The sequence below is a fragment of the Narcine bancroftii genome, chromosome 5 (assembly GCF_036971445.1).
Source record: "Narcine bancroftii isolate sNarBan1 chromosome 5, sNarBan1.hap1, whole genome shotgun sequence".
Taxonomy (NCBI): domain Eukaryota; kingdom Metazoa; phylum Chordata; class Chondrichthyes; order Torpediniformes; family Narcinidae; genus Narcine; species Narcine bancroftii.
In genome coordinates, this window is record NC_091473.1 from 170,639,199 (window position 1) to 170,657,200 (window position 18,002).

The 18,002-nt window shown below is 37.3% G+C and overlaps 1 protein-coding gene across 7 annotated transcripts in view; it reads left to right on the top strand.

Moving 5' to 3' along the window:
* Window positions 1-18,002, top strand: part of LOC138764182 (protein bicaudal D homolog 2-like) — an 82,265-nt gene that overhangs the window by 44,972 nt on the left and 19,291 nt on the right. Inside the window, exons 7-9 of one of the 7 annotated variants that reach the window (XM_069939746.1) lie at window positions 7,064-7,274; window positions 13,373-13,479; window positions 15,700-16,087. In XM_069939746.1, coding sequence (XP_069795847.1) covers window positions 7,064-7,274; window positions 13,373-13,447 — 286 coding nt within the window. In that variant the 3' untranslated portion in view covers window positions 13,448-13,479; window positions 15,700-16,087. Of the gene's footprint in view, window positions 1-7,063; window positions 7,784-9,902; window positions 11,732-13,372; window positions 13,606-13,693; window positions 13,871-15,699; window positions 16,088-18,002 lie in introns of those variants that run through there. The other 6 variants (XM_069939747.1, XM_069939745.1, XM_069939744.1 and 3 more) reach the window with 6 other exon arrangements.

Here is an 18,002-nt window from a genome sequence, read left to right on the forward strand (position 1 = left end):
AGCAATTCAAAAGTCAAACCAGTAATTGGGGTGGATTTGACTAGTTTGTTGATATGTTCTTTGATGTCCCCATTTTTCTAGTAGTCTGGGACTAAACTAGTTTCTCCAAGGAGACTTTAATAAAAAGGATTCTTGGGTTCCCATGCCATGGGTAAAGCTGCTAATGGATCCTGAGCTCTGCTGCAAATAGATGGGGGGGTGGGGGGAATCAGCATGATCTTGTCAGGCTCTGGCTTTTGAATTCCAATGAGCTCCTTGTTTGCCTGGTGTGAGAACTTGTAAGCAAGCCTGAAAACCTTCATAAAAATGGTTTGAGGCTTAATTCCCTCAAGCTTCTGCCATATTAGTTGGAGATTAACATCTGCCCTTCACCCTCTTGTTAGTTTGAGCAAATTATCAATTTAATATGTCTAGTGATTGGAGTTCAAGCAGACAAAAGGTGATTTGGCTGAATGATCTTGTTTGAATCTGACTCTATTTTTCAAAATTGGTTTGGATATTTTTAAATGAATTTCTGATGAGGCATTGCTAATCTACCATTAATTTACCATTTTCTGCTCTATTCATGAATAGCTTGCTTTCTTTGGTTTCAGACACTTCATTAAAATTCAGAATGTATTCCATCACTTTATTCACATTGATGTTTTGCAATCAATGCATTTTACACAAAGAAATGTTTATGCAAGTTGACAGCAAACTGTATGTGTATGCCTTCTCTTCAATGTATTTTGCACTATCCTATTAATTATTTCAAATATATTTCCTTAACTACATATCCCTCAACTCTTTATGAGCACAAAAACTTTTAAGCTTGTTAGAAAGGTAACAAAAACAGAAGAAATTCAACCATTACCTGAAAAGCAAATTTTGATACACAATAAAGGAAAATTATTGCACAATCCATACAGAACTCCATCCAGTTGACTTAGAGAAATCTGGGAAAAAAAAAACGCTCTTCGTGTTATTTATTGTTAACGTTGAAGTGCAATGAAATACAACATTTTCAATGTTCTTAATACAATTTGGACTGCCATGTAATTATGAATTCATCCTTCTAAAAAGTTAATTGCAATCTTCATTGTTAAACCATTTTTGCATAGCATAAAAGGAAAATTGCCTTTGAGAGGGAGACAAGTAATGTGGGGAGAAAGTGAGAGGAGAGATAGGGGAATTAAAAGAGGGGTGATTTGAGGAGAACTGGAGAGCAGGGAGTAAATCAATGAAAGCTTTGAATTTCAATCCAATCTGCAACATCTGGAAAAGGATGGGTCTTTGATGTAAACCTCCCCACAGTTAACTCTTCCAGCTTTATCACTGTTTCTCCCCTTTCTCCTTCTCCTCATGTGGTACTTTGTCACTGCCCTTTATTGACCTGTTTTACAAATTGAAAGGGGTTAACTGACAGAAGATTATCAGCATTGGTTAACAGGTTGGTAATAATGGAAACATACCGTTTAAATAATTACAGATAATAGGGAAAGAAGTCCTACAATTTTGTTTTCTGCCATTATTTGTAACAACTATGAGTATTGATACAATTTGATATTCTGTCTGGAAAATATTCAAGGGTGGAAATAACAAGTTTGAACTGGTGGTTTTCACGTGGAGCTGGCTGTGGTCAAGTGGACTGAAGGAAAATCTTATTTGCTGACATCTTGAATTCCTTAGTGAGATTTTTTTCTAACAATACGTAATTTATTATTATGCTTCAGGTTATTAAACTCTACAAAGATTCATCAGGTAGGATAAATCTAGGTGTCTAATTTCCAGACCTTTGTTGCAATTGCTGCAGTGTCTGCATGTTGGCTTTTTGTACTGTAGCCATTTGGGAGCTGTGGACATTCATATCCTAGTGCCATCTGCTGTTTTTATTATGGAATCCATGTGCAGCAAGTCACCATTTTGGCTTCCTGATGGCTAAGTAGTCACATTTTTTTTGCAATCTTGTTTTCATCCTCTTCTTGGGGTCACCTCAAACAATATGAATTTAAAAAAATATTTGTGTCAGTTTATTTCAGAGTCCATCACTGTGAACTTTGTTATTTGTGAAAAATAGTTCATTTTGACTAATATTTGACCAAATGAGAAGTCAACTTAGACAAAATAATAGAAATTTCTGTTTATTTATAATATGGTTGAGATAAATATTGATTGAATTATCAACATTTTCAATTTTCTTCTTTCATGGAAGTGTTGATTTGTCTTCGGAGATGCCTCCTCAGCCGCAGCCAACCATAAATTAGTTGGTTATAGAAAAAAATGAGCGAGGCCAAACATATCCAGCCTGAAACCAGATTCTTGCATTTTCAACACAAATTACAGTAAATACCTGAGAATGTGAACTAAGCCCTTCAGTCTGCGGGTTTCTGGGTTTAGTTTGTTGTCTGTATCGAGATACAGTGAAAGGTTTCGTTTTACATGCTATTCAGCCATCACAAAATTAAAGTCACCATTCTTCAGCTCTTTTTGGATTTAAAGTTCATGGGAAACATGGTTAAAAACAAAAAAAAACAAGATTATTCATGGTAATGATCAAAACTGAATTTCTGGCATTTTAGCTTAACAGGCAAATCTGATTCACGCACAGCAACTTCTTGCCCTTCCAGGAGCTGCATGGTTGGCCTCTGGCATAAAGAGTTTCTTTATGCTTTTGGGCATAGTCCTGGCAAGAGCAACCTATGTCACTATCCTGACTCTGGTACCATCTGAACAGCCATTGTGCTCTCCCTAGTTGTACCGGCCTCCGCCATGGTAGCTGCTCCTCTTGTTCTCTCAATATCTGCTGCCAACCCTACAACAACAGTAGCAGCTGCCATTTATAGTCGATCCTTAATTACATAGGGAAGTCTAAAGTGTTCCTAATTACAGCAAGGAATTGAGAATTTGGATTTAATTTCCCATTCTGCTTCAAAATGAGATTTATAATTTGATTTGTTAAATTTATTCTTCGAATATGTAGTTAAAATTATAGTTTGTGCTGAGTTGTATATACAGTTCATTTCTGATTTATCCAAAAACTATTTCACCAAAATTTTCAGTTATCCAATTTTTTTTTCCAGTGGCGACAAGTTGGAAAAAATTTCTTGAATTTATGCATTTATCTTATTTTGTAAGCAGAGATCACTTTTTTTTGGTAAGAATGAAACATTATTTCATGCTTGGAAAAACCTTCCAATGTATTTTTTCTTGTTATGCAAGTATTCTGCTGATGCGACTGGGCTGCTTAAAGCAATTTCTCAGTTCGAAAGATACAGTTAACTGAAAAACGTCCGGTCCTAAGCATTTCAAATAATTGGAAACTTACTTCAGGGAGATATTAACATAAATTCTCATTATTTGCAATGGTAAACATTTGAAATAATGGCACCTACTGCAATACTTTAGGCGTGGGACCTGGCACAGCTCACTGAAGATGGTAGCATTTTATTCATTCTTGATTTTTATCTGGCTCCCCAAAGATGCCAAAATCTCATTACTTCATGTTAAATCCTGCTATGCATTGGAAATGTGAAATTTGTCATTTGTTTCAGCTCTTGAATATGCTTAAGTTCCAGATTTTAATTCCACATACATCCTCACATTTGGTTCACATGTATTCAATGGCACCAAATTTGCCTGTGTAAATTTTCAACTATGTCATTTATGGCTTTTCGACTGCAATGTCAGGAAAATCATGGGAAAAAAAAATTAATATAATTACTTCCTGTGTGGTCATTCAGACTGGGCGCCTTTTTAGACTGCGAGTACCCGAAGTGCAACAGTGCCGGTGGTTGGATGTGCAATAGAGTGAATGACTGTTAATGATTCTTTTGCTACGATGTACCCTGCAGGTTTCCTCCAAAGAGTCGGAGGGGTCCTGCAGGATAAATCACGGTTCAGGAATTGATTCAAAATTCCTGCACATTCCTTTTTAGACTGCCTGTGTAGCGGCAAAATTCCTTGATTGTGCTGTTACGTGCCTGCAGTCTAAAAGCCATAATTGTTAGCAATGTCTCTCAAAAGCATATTTGTTTAAGTTGGGGAACTTGTAAATAGAACATGGAACAGCACAGCACAGAATCAGGCCCTTCCAATGATGTCTGTGCCCAGCACAATGTCAAATTATAGTAACTTTCTTCTGCTTGCAAACGATATGTACTCTGGGTATGACTGATCTTAAAGAGGTCTTAAAAGGTATTGCTGTCAGACTGGGTCTCTATCTGATAGTGGGGAAACAAACGAGTAATAAACTTAACAGAGTTACTTTGCCAATATATCAAATGCAAATTTCAGCATTGATAGTTGTTGGAAATGGTTTCATTAGCCCTTTTACACTTGCATTCCACTAAATTGGCTATTCAGTGTCCTGGCTTTTCACACTTGACCACTCCTAACTGGAACACTGAATGCTTTCACATTTGCAAGGAATCATCCTGTGGGTTAAGACTGTTCTACTTTCTACTGGTGACATCATGACGTATCGATGGTGGACCTGCCCTAAATACTAATCAATATATTATGATCTTATATTTGTACAAAATTAATCATGTCTAGTTAAAGCATAACTAAGCTTTATGTACCCTTCAGCCCCTGTTGTTGTTCCGACTTGTATAAACCTTTATAAGGGACTGAAAAATGCTAACAATAAATAGCAATAACAGAATTTTTAAACAGCGTAGGAAAGTTGGAAGTGCTATAAGCGCATAATGTGTAAAGACTGCAGAAAAAGCGACCAACTTTCCCATGCTTTATAAATTGTGTTCTATAGCAGTACAAACTTCCCCACGCTGTATAAAAATCGTCCGCTATTGCGCGCTCGCTCTCTCTGCGACTTTCCCATGGCAAAATTTAAACCATTTTAATCTTGTTTCATGTTCCTGCACTCACGCAAAAACTTGGGTCATTTTAATCTTGCAATGCAATTACCCATTATACACTTGCCTGATTACAATGCCAGCATCTGCAGATGCTGGGGATTGCACTCGGGGTCGAGGCTGTCAATCCCCGACATGAGATTATGTCATCTGACGCCTGTGTTGATCTGATTTTGCTTTCACACTAGACACTTTAAAGGCTAATTGGCTGTTAATTCCTGGGATCACTTGCAAGTGTGAAAGGTGCTATTGTCACACCAAGGATGTCTTCCCATTGTGCTAAGTGTGAATAGATCTGGCATCTTAAAAGTAGATCAAGTGCCTTCACCAGAAGGACTGAAGCAATAGGCCATTTCAGTTCGGGCCCCCACCTGGAGACTGGCTACAGGGCGGATGGAAAATCTGGAACTTACCATTCAGACAGCAGCCCAAAAAGGCTGCTCCAGCGTCCCATTCAAAGGGGAGGCGTGTCGTAGTGCCCTCCGGATCCCTATGGAGGTGGGCCGACTGGTGCCGTAGCACCACCCATCATCAATGCGTGGCAGAGCCATGGCTGTCTTCCCTACCCATAATCCCCCACGCAGCTGAAACCGCTGTAAGAACAGTTCCAGCTGCGTGGGGGGATTATGGGTAGGGAAGACGGCCATGGCTCTGCCGCGTTTTGAGCCGCAGAGAGCAGCCCCGAAGCCTCCCGGTGTGGCTGTCACAGACTGTACCCGCCAGTCCCGGCTGCCCCTCAGCTCCCTGCCGCCCCTGTCTTGGAGGGAGAGGGGTGAGTGGGGAGAAGGGTTGCTGGCATCATCAGCCCACCCTCAAACAGCTGCCTAGCGCAGCTGCCAATTCACATCAATCGACGGAGGGCTGCGCTGCGGAGATTCTCCCTCTCAGAGAGGGGATGGATTATGTGGCTCAGAGACCACCTCCACAAATTCAGAGAGGTAGGTCATTATGCGTTTTGGCGGAGTTTCTCTCCCTTGACAACCCGACTTTTGATCGATCTGAAATGGCCTATTTTAAGAAAGTGGCTGAACCTCCATTTTCACAACAGCAAGAAGGGATATAAGGTATGTAGAGCTCATACCTGTGATGATTACATCTTGAGGAGTTTTATTTAAATTCCACAGCCATTGAATCTAGTTTTACCATTGCTATTCCATTTGGGATAAGTAAGTTCATGGACCAAAGATTGACCCAAAAAACTTGGTGTCTGTGGTTCTTAGTTTTGTGACATCTATATTTTTCAAACAAAAATGAAATGCAGGTTCAACTTGCATTTTAGTTTTTAATTTGTACTGTTAAGGATAGCACTGTGAAGGATCTTTGTGCTTAAGTTTTGTAATAATTGTGACTGTTAGATACTTGATATTTATTGTAAACTATGTGCTAGGAAGCAAGTCCTTAAACATCCAAATAAAATTGTTGAAATCTCTTTAATAGCTAGTCATATATCACATTTGATCAACATGCAATTATCAGAATGGTTTATTAGCGTTTGCTCACAATGGAGTTTGAAGTTGCCTGATATATTTTTTAAGAAAGGAAGCAGCAGGTGACTCTCTGAATTGGAATATCTGTTTTACTGTTTATTTTGGGTAAAATTTCCAAACGGCTTAATGCTATGTTTATATTTGGTCCGATCTATTGTGACATGGTGTGCATGTAAATGCGCAGTTTAGTGTCTTCTCTTTTTTCAAGGTATTTATTTGGAGGTGTGCACGTTGCCATGTGTTAACATTATTGATAATCATTGAGAACATGATCAATGCCATGCAACTTGGTTCATAATTAATTTTCTCTTCTGTATGATGCCCAAGTAACATTCTTGTGCTTGTTTCTAGTTTTTCTTTTATAACCTTTTTTTAAGTAATGAAAATGTATGTTCTCTTTCTTTTTGGTGGTGCTAAAATGTATGTTAAATATTGAAATATAATTTTTGGTTTCATACATTGTCAGTTTGTGTAAGACCATATTAATTGCATCTGTTCACAAATATTCTGAAGTTTATACAGGTATATAAACTGTTCCTAATTGTCAGGTTTGAATGACCTCATTCTTGAAGTTTGAGCTTAATGATGATTTTCGTAATTATTTGTTAGTCAAACTTCTGTTGTAGATTAGACAGATGAAAACAACAGGACATAATTGGCAGTAGTTAAAATAATATTTCCAATTTTTTTGTGAAAACAGTCAGTTTTTAATTTGTATTTCAGATGCGATGAATATGTGAATCAGCTTGATGAAATGCAGCGTCAACTTGCTGCAGCTGAGGATGAGAAGAAGACCTTGAATTCCCTTCTCCGCATGGCCATTCAGCAAAAACTGGCACTGACACAGCGGCTTGAGGACTTGGAGTTTGATCATGAACAGTCCAAACGTGGCCGAACCAAATCGTGGACCAAAACTAGGGCTAACAATCCCACTGTAAGTCATGGGCGGTCTTGTGTTGTCAAACATGAGGGAGTTGGTATTGGTAACCAGGTTTATTGCAGTGAGAAGTACAAAATCTACTGTGATTGACTGTGGTGCATTTTTTGAGGGTTCATTTGTGGGGTTCAAAATAGATGTAATGCTTTGGTGTGCAGTGCAACTTGGATGCCCTATTTTCTGAGCATTGTAGTGAGTTCAGCTGTATTGTATTGTTAACCATTAATTCACAAGGCTATGAAGTAATTGCAGTAGAGTAACTTAACTTTCTTGTGATGCCTGCTCAATATGTGGATATCATGGTATCTCTTGAGAAGTTGGTTCATTCTGCCATCTTACTCCAGAACCATAATCTGAAATCTGAACAGCACAAATGTGCTTTTTTACCCCTCCATCCAGCTTTAATTTGCACTTCACCTTGACAAAAGGTTCCATGTGATTATGTAGCTCGTGTTTACAGTATTTGATATATGCAAAGTTATTAACTAACTTCTCCAAAATGTACAATTTTAAAAATGTTTTAAGAGACATTTGTAATTGCTTACAATCTTGGAATTTTCTATTTACAAATGGCTGCTCTTAAGTACATTAGTGATTAAAATTGTATCCCAAGCAAGGGATTTAATTCATCTATTTCTCTCTGTATTCCACTATTCAGAAAAAAAAAACCATGGATTGCTTCATTGTTCACACATCCAGTATTTGTAACTGTTAACTTCAAAATAATGTTCAATTTATTATTGAAATAAGCACAATCTGGAGCTCCCCATTATGCATGATAATATAGGACTTGAAAATTATCCTGAAAACTGAGAATTGCAAAAAAAATTTAATATGTTCCTTTATTTTGTTTTAAAACAATGTGCTTTAGACTCAGATGCACATTCACCAAAATACACAGCCTTTCAATGCTGTATTTCAAATAAGCACAAATTAGAATATAAGGGACTGAATGATACCAAGATTCATTTTTAAAAAAAGTCTGTCATCGTACAAGTAGCATGTTTTTGCATAAATTCCTGTCACTTTAGCATTTTCTGAGATTGGAAACAAGTTCTCTAAATCCTGCTTTCCCTTCACTGACATTGGCTTTGGTTCACCATACCACTGCTTTTATTTTCACAGAAAATCAAGAGATTTAATAATGCAATTAAAATGCAACACTTTTTGGTCCAAGAAAAAAAAAGATAAAATGTAAAATCATGTCAGAAAAATTGTATTTTATGATTATGGTTGAATATTTCTCATTTTTTGGAATCAACAAAAAATCCACTTCCCACCTTCAAAAGCAAATCTACCATAATGTTAGCTATTTTTGATTTTCGATTCCAATTCAGTATTGATAAAATATAGTAAATATAACTGTTAAATATGTAGGATCAAGTTTTATTTTTTATTGGAATAAGCTGTTAAATCTAACAACTGTAATTGAGAACTCAGTCCTACTCAGTTGTATTTAAATATAATTCACTATTGGTTAGGATGCAGTAAATGCATTGCATTTTTCACAATCTGTACTTCATAGTACAGGGCATGCAATTTGAATATATTTTGTTATAAAGACTGTTTTAAAAACCATAATCATGTATTAATGTAGAATTTTTTCAAGTTTTGTTCATGGTTCCAGGGGAAGAGTCATGGCCAAGACTTGTTTTGTCCATTTAGCTTTGATGCATGGTATTTGATGTGTGGTATTTGATTGTTTAAGAACTTGAAAAATACCTTAATGCGGGATTTTGTGATGCTATCAAGTAATGGGTCAGATTTTAAAACATTTAATCTGTATTTTTTTTTGTATTTGCCATTATTATGTATACAAAGGATTTCTTTTAAATTCGATCTGGCTTCAGTCTTTTATGCTGCAAGATCCTATGAAAGCCTTTGATCTATTTAATTATGCTATTATGCCAGTGGTTTGACTAAACCTGGCATTTTGAAATATTACACTAAACAATTTTGCTTCGTTTAAATCAGGTCCGTATTTGTTTTTGGTATTTGAGGAAATGTTTTAATGAAGCTGTGGCTTCCTTTGAGTAAAGGCAAAATTAAGCAATCACCATATTTGATACTTGCAAAAGAGATTTTTTAAGTTTCTTGGGAAAATGTTTACTCTATTTTAAAAGTATAAGCGAAGTTTTATGATTATTGCTATGTGTCTAAGTTTGCTTAAAATGTGCATTTATTGTTAATTAACAGCTGTTAGACACAAGTGAAATCACTGTATGCCTACCTCTGTTAGCAAGCTGTCCTTTGGCTTTTGGCCGTACTTGCTATTCCTTGCAGCCTGCAAATAATGATCTGCATGTTTCTCTTTCATTTAATGGCTCTGTAAACCAATTTCTTTGACAAAATGTTCTCTCTGCATGACCAATATAAGGTCACTCAATACTTGTGAGGTTAGCTTCCAATAAATGGCTCGTATTGTATGAAACAACTATGCTTCATGCTGGGAAATAATCCAAAATGGCCTATATTCTCTGATCACTAACAGTTTGCTGTTTTCATTAATAGACTAATATGACTAGCAAACCTTGTGCTCTGCATTCGTCATGAATTGCTCCTTGTGCAAGTGTTTATTATTAATAAAGTTTTTGCCTAATTTTTTCTGTATTTTCCCCTTTTCAGCGATAAAATTGTCCCTGGAGAAGGACTTTCTGACCAAGAGTGCAGTTTATTTAAAAATTGCTTCTGTAGTCTGTTGCACAAAATACTCTTGAAATGCATTAATAATAAGGCAGATAATTTACTGCATTTTGGTATTAAATACATGAACAAAAGCATTATTAAAATTGCTGCTGGAGGAAGAGAAACTCACAAGTGTTGAAGAAAAGTTCAATGATTTGATTAACCTAAGGCTTTATAGAATATGACAATTTTGAGATGGTGTTACGGTATTATGTTTTGTTGCAATTATTCAATGTTTTTAATCAGATGTTATACCTGTGCACTTTTGATATATATATCATTTTATTCTTAGAAAGGCAGAAAATGCTGTGATTTCTGGATAAAGCTCTTGTCGGTAGTGTTTTTTTTTGATGTGATAGATTTCTGCATCAGCATGCTGCAGAAAAATTGATTTTATTTTTAACCTGTGCTCAAATTAAAATTTACACTACCGGGATTCAGCATTTTCTCCACTAAAGTTTGTTTTGATTTTACTGATGTTAACTGCCATGTTCTAAAATCCAGGGGTTTTCTGGGGTTTTCATGGATATTATTCTTAGGAATAGTTCAATGTAACAAGGAAAAAACTTGACTTGCTCTGGTAATGGTATAAGAACTTGTAAAGTGTAATACCAGCTAATGCCAGATTTTTGGATTTATTAAAATAAAATCAAGTATCATTGATTGAACAGAATTTTCTACAAATGCGCCATATAAATTCCAAATTGGAATTGTTTCCTTGTTTCTCATTTTGTTTATTGTGCCAAACCTGGTACATCTAGAGGTAATATCAAAAGTTATTTGTTGTGGGGTGTTCTTTTTCCATGACTTGTTTTTGTTAATTCTACCAGTAGTGCCTTTGATAATTTAATGAGTGCTTGTTCCAACAAAAATGTTTTTGCAAAGTATTCAAATTTCAAAAAAAGAGCAGCGAGCAATAAGTGCAACTGAGAACTCCTCTTGTTTGCATAGAATTTCCACTGTAGTCTTAATTTTATAAATTGTATAAAATTCTTTTTTGTCAGTGATACTTACGAAATGCAGATTCATGCAAATTCAGGGGATACTTATTTTGGGAACCAAATCTAATGACTTTGGACTCCTAATGAACAATTTAAATTGTATTAACATATGTGATTGGAGTACAGAAGACTGTATCATGTTTATTTTAGCTTTGGTGATGGCAAGTAACTGGTATTGTTGGCAGAAAACATTAAGATGTAACTTTCTTAACCAGCCATGTAATCATTGTGTTAATTCAGCAAACAGAAAATAAATGCTGCATCAACAAACCAAGCCACATGGTGACATGGTGATGTTTGTTGAGGCCAAGTTTTGACAAATCAGGTCAAACTTAAAAATAAGATTAAAATAAGTGCAATTTAAATGATGAATTTTAGCATTGTTGTGGATGACATTTTCTGTTCGCTGGAAGAATGTTTTTTTTTACCTGTTTTACAGTATTGGTATGCTCATTTACATTAAAAATGTACTTCAAGTGGGTATTTATTTGAAGCAGGGTCACAGTACTGTATTCTTTTTATGTACATCATCATTTAGTGGCAGGTTGGACTAAATGTTATTTGCATGTGTGCCAGCCTAGAGACCTTTACACAGTTTATTTTACAATTAAACTGAATTGAAGATTTAAAAATGTGTAAAACTGAATGTCATGAACAGAAATATTTGGCATTGGACTAGCAAATGTGTAAAACCTCGAAAGGTTTATTGTGCAAGGATAGTATCTGTGTAAAGGTAATCCTATTGGCTATGTCAATAAATCTGATTTAAAAAAAAAAGTCTGGTGAATTTTATTTTTTAGATTTATTTAGATTAAATTCAAGTTTCCTGGCTGACATTGCTCTTTGAAGTCAGTGAAATGAAACAATTCATTAAATGGCTGAATGAAGATTACGAAATAGTTAACTTTTTAAAATTTGGAGCCATAGAAATTCAAAGTCTGATTTTTAATGTTTTTGATAAATATCCACTGTGACTTAGCAAAAAAAAATTATGCAGGTTATCACACACTTCTAAATGTTAATAATAGGTATGTAGTATTGCTTTAAAATGCTTTTATTTGAAGTGCCATATATAAAAGTTGCACTCTGCAGACCAGTATGCAAAGATGAAAATTCTCAATCAGCTTAAAAAAAGTAATAACATGTGAAATAACCAGCAACTTGAATTGAAATGGAGTGAGGAGGCATAGGTATATCTAGGGTATGGCAGCCAGGGCACATGCCCTGGGCGCCACACTCCCTGCCTCGCCTGCCCAATATTTGAGTCCCAAGCCCAACAATGAATCTCCATGTCAGGGGTGCAGTATTGCTAGTGCTCGAGTGTCGTGGGGCACCACTCTGGCACCTTACTGGGTCGCTTCAGGCTGGCATCTCATGGGCCACTTCAGGGCTGCTCTGGCACCTTGCTCAATGTGGGATCAATGTGCAAAATGGTTGTCTTCCTTACCCATAATCCCCCATGGAGCTGGAGATGTTCTGCCAGTGCTAGGGAAAAGCAGAGTGGTTCCAGCTGCACAGAGGATTATGGGTAAGGCAGACAGCTATTTTGCCCATTGGGCGAGGTGTCAGAGGGCCCTGAAATGGCCTGGTGAGCTCCAGCAGCACTGCACCCAGGGCTGGCGCTACCATTTGGTGAACCAGACCTTGGAGGGGAAGTAGTGACCCTCTGAACAATTATTTTACCCTGAAGTGGCAGAAACATTTATGTTTGAATCCTGTAAAGTGCAAGGGGAGAGATTATGCGCATGGAGCAGGGGGACAAAAAATCCACACCTGACTTGCCCAAGTTTTAGCTTCACCAGGAAACCCCTGTGTTACCTGTGGCCTGCAGCAGACTTTTGTCAAACAAAGGGGAATTGCAGCATTGAGAATTCAAGAGTTCACCCCACTCCCCCATGTGCATGTTCTGGTTCCCCACTGAAGCCGGGCAGAGTTATTCCAGGATAATAAAGGAAAATCAGGTACAGACTGCCCTTGGTTCCAGTCAGGCCAGTTGGGGCAACATTCAGTTAGTGCCAGTGCAATGGCAGTTAACAGCAATGTTTGCCGTTCTCCAGACAGCACACTCCTGCGCCCAGCTCTGGAGTGGCTGCACGTCAATATATTGATTACTTAACATGCTGGTTTCTCGAACAAAGCAAACTAGTCTAATCGCATTGTGGGCGCAGAGGCTTTAAATGGGGGAAGGAGGGAGAGAGCAAGAGAGACTGCTTCTCCTGGTTTCTATTTAAAAAAAAAACTCTTTTGCCTGTCCCATTTCTAACCCTGTTACAATGAACCCAGCTGTGAGGAACGGTACTGATTTATGGAATGGGAGTTCACGACCTCTGAGAAAGTGCCCAATACACAAGCGGACGATCTTCAAAACTAGCCCAAATTGTCAACTTCATGTGTTTTTTTTTTAAACAGGTGGAGGGTGCAATTTCAGTGCTTTCCATTGGCGCTATTTTATCTGGATATGCCACTGTGAGGAGGGCAACATGAGACTGCAGTAGAAGAGGAAACATGATAAAAATGTAAGAGGAAGGAGCTATTAATGTGGAAAAGGGAAAAAAGTTGGAGTTATTAATGTGGGAAAAAAAATAGTCAAAAACTGGTTGGGAGGAAGGAAGGAGAAAGGAAATAAATTGATCTGTCTCCAATGACTGCAGATTTGCATTTTATAATCAATGTGACAAATGAACTGAACCATTTAAAATTAATCTTTTAAAATCCTGAACCAAATTTCAGAAATATACCCTGAATCCTGCTTGGTCAAAGTAGAGAATGCTGCAAATGACACCTGTTAATTAAACTCCGAGGATTTCAGTACTGAGCTACGCAGTGAAGAAATAATAGATTGATTTCACTGTTTTAAAAAATAAATAAATAAAATTGCAGAGTATAACTCCTGTCATGGACAAATTCTATTACAGTGTGGATTCATTCATTAAGATTTTGTTTGTGGTTCAGTAATTTAAGTAGATTCTTCTTTACCTGTACTTAAGTCCAATATTTCTTATTTAGCTTTCAATTTGACATTAAACTAAATACTGTATTCTAACTAATTCAACTATCAATTAATATTCATAAGTTGCTGTGGGTAAAACTATAAATCTATTGTTTCTCAGTTTTGAATCACTGTCTAATGTGAGTTCAAACATCATTTCAGAGTGTACAATGCTAAAGCAGCATTGTTGCACTGCACATTGTCTAACTCAAGAACAAGTGACAAAGAACACTCATGAATAATCCTATGCTTAATTTTGTTTTAGTCAAGACCACTTTCCATCAGACCACATTGCAATCTTGATCGCGATACAGCTGCCTGAGCAGTTTCACACATGGAGAGGGGTTGCAGTCTCTTATATGAAGATATCAATATCAATAATGAATAATATCAATGAGATTTTGCAGTTCATTGGTCCTGGCTTGGGGGGGGGGGGGGGGAGTTATCAGTGTTATCAAAAGATGTTCATTACAAAGTTATTTATGTGGGGTAATCCTTGGAATGGAATCTTGCTTGAGGTAGCTGCAGCTGTTGAATCAATCACCTTCTGCAGGTATGTCAGAATCGTAAATTAATAAAATAATTTTAGGTTATCTATGTATGTGCACATGATGCTTAGGCAAGGCATAAGTGGTGGAAAATGTTACATTATCACTAAGTAATCATCTTTGATGTAAAAGGCCCAGTTATCTTCCACTGACCTTGAGTGATAACACCAAGGCGCCCCATTATTAACAACTTGGGTGCTTGTAGGCCCAATCAACACTAGTTAATTCTTGATTTAAGCTCTTCACTAATATCTGTATGGTGTGTGAAGAATTTGATAGAATATATTCCAGCTGTATCCACTCAACACAGTTCTTCCAGACACTTAATATAGAACATTTAAGCACAGTACATGCCCTTTGGTCCTCAATGCTGTGCTGACCCATACATTCCTTAAAAAGTACTAAACCCTCCCGACCCAGTAACCCTCTATTTTACTTCCATCCATGTGCTTTTCTGAGAGCCTCTTAAATGCCCCTAATTTTTCCACCTTCACCTCCACCCCTGGCAAGGCATTCCAGGCACCCTCAACTCTGCATTTATATTTTTAAAAAAAAACCTTACTTCTGATGTCTCGCTTAAATGTACCTCCTTTAGCTTTGCTCATGTGTCCTCTGGTGTTTGCTATTTCTGTCTTGTAGAGCTCAATTAAGTCTCCTCTCAACCTTCTACTCTCCAAAGATAAAGTCCGAGCTCTGCTCACCTTGCCTCATAAGACTTATTTTCTAGTCTTGGTAATGTCCTGGTAACCTTTCATGTTATCTTGATATTTGTCTTTGCTATTAGCCTCCATGCACAAGGGCAATTGAATGCACTTGGTGTAGTAATTTCAAAAGTGCATGGAATCTCTACTAGAATGAAGGAAAAAAAAAAGAGCCACAAATGCCTTTTTCATGTTAGTCAACATATTGATCTGGAATTTCCTGTGCAATACAGCCCAAATTCTGTTATTGTGACTTTGTGAAACAAAAGGACAATCCATGTAGCTTTGGCATAAAAGAAATAAAGTAAAAATGTGTTTGAATTTCATGCTACAATTCAATACTAATAATGTTTGAGGAAAATTACAAAAATGGATACTGTAACTTTTGCAAATCCACCATCCTGACACTTGGATGGATGAGGGTTGCAGACATTTGTCAAATTCTCCAAATGACATGTCACCCAAATTTTTTAAAAAATCAACCCTTCATTGTTGCAGGATCAAAATCTCTAAAACAACATTGTGGAGTATATTTATGACAAGGACAACGGTTCCATAACGTGGCTGAATAAATGCTGCCTTTACATGGATAATAGACATTCCAGCAAAACTCGCTTCCATGTATGTTAAAATTGAATGTCAGAGCAAAACTTCATTACACCCTATCAATATCAAATTTTTTTAAAATCAAATTTATTGTCAGAATACATACATGACATCACATGTATTTTTCCCATTGGCGTGGCAGAATTACCAATAATTGGTAGTGCAAAAAATAAACTACACAGTGTAAGCATGTAAACAAATAAAAGAACTAAACAGATCTTGAATGTAAACCAACTACAATAGAGAGAACAAAAGAAAATAAAGTGCATGTGTAAGAGTCCTAATGAGTCTCTGATTGAGTTTGTTGTCGAGTCTGATGGTTGGGGGGGGGGTGGGGGTTGCAGCTGTTCCTGAACCTGGTGGTGCAAGTCTTGTGGCACCTTTACCTCTTTACTGATGGTAGCAGTGAGAACAGCATGTGCTAGGTGGTATAAGTCTGATGATTGCCTCTGCCCTCTGACAGTAATGTTCCCCATAGATGTACTCAATAATGAGGAGAGTTTTGCCTGTTATGTCTTGGGCTGTGTCTACTACCTTCTGGAGGTCATTACTCTCAGGGATATTGGTGCTCTTGTACCAGACCCTGATGCAGCCAGTCAGCATACTTTCCACCTCACCTCTAGAAATTTTCCAAGATCTCGGGTCATACCAAACCTCTGCGAATTCCTGAGGAAGTAGAGGCACTAATGTGCTTTCTTCATGATGCCATTGGTGTTTTGGGGCCAGGCAAAATCTTCAAGATAGTGACTCCCAGGAATTTAAATGTGTTCACCCTCTCCACCTCATCCCCCAATGATCACTGGATTGTATACCTCTGACTTTCAACAATCAACTCCTTACTTTTGGAGACATTGAGTGCAAGGCTGTTGGAATACCATTCAGCCAAGTTTTCAATCTTCCTTCTGTTGCAGACTCATCCCTTCCTTTATACAACCCACTACTGTGGTTATGGTCGGCAAATTTTTAGATGGCGTTATCGTACCGAGCCACTCAGTCGTAGGTGCAAAGTGAGTGGAGCAGGGGGCTAAGAACACACCCTTGTGGTGTTCTGGTACTGATGGAGATTGTGGAGGAGAAGTTTTTGCCAATCTTCACTGAGGAAATCATAATCTAATTACACAGTGGGGTGTTAGTTCCCTGGTCTTGGAGTTTGCTGATCAGTTTTGAAGAGATTATAGTGTTAAATGCTGAACTGGTGTCCGTTTTGATTCTCAAAAATAAAAGCAGCAGGCCTTAACTCATCTCGACTAATTTTTGCCCTATTTCCAACTTAATTTTCTTCTTAACTGAATGTGCAATATCCTTCCAAGCCCATTGCCACATTTCCCAGAAGTCCTGGTTGGTATCTTCAAGCAGATTTATGCCTTTGCCATTATGCTGCAGGAGCTGCTATTTGAAATGTATTACCTTGTGTTACAAAGGCAATTTATCCATTTAAGTATGGTCAGACATAATTTATCCCATTGTATTCTGTAAATATCTCCAGTCAGCCAGCTTGGTAGGTGGCTAGTTCAAATCTTTCCTATCCTTGGGTAGCCAAAGGATAATCCACACTAGCTTCTTTCCCCATTCCCATACCCATGACTTGTGATGTGTGCATTGCTGAATTTCCTTGACAAAATCCATTCCCTCTCTCCTTCGTTCATTCCTTTACCTAAATTATTTAAAACTGACCCTGATTATTTTCAGTCAAGTTTGATTGTTCGCCTGAGATGAGCATTGGAGCAGATTTGCAAATCAATACCATGGTGCCAACTTCCATCTCTGTATCACTGCTGAGCTCTGCTTTTCCTCTGTTCATCTCTGCTGTTATTATTCTACATTGAGCTATTTGAAGAAACCTTTGATAGAATATTATGTTCTTTGAAACATGAGGTTAACTAAAACCTTACAGCCCAATTCCTAAGTTGCCCCACTGCTTATCTGCATTTACTCAGTTAAGAAATGCTGTGCTCTCCCATTTTGGTTTTCAGATCCCTTTTTTCTATGCAAAGTTTCAAAACCCTTTGGAGATCTGAATACATATTAAGTATTTCATTTATTATGCTGCCATACTGCTCTATTCCTTTGTAACTTCAATTTTATAACTTTCAGATACCTGCTCCACTAATTCTGGCCTCTGTCATTCCTGCTCCACCACTGGTAGCTCTGCATATTACCAAAGATTCCTAAAACTTTCCATGTCACCATCTCTC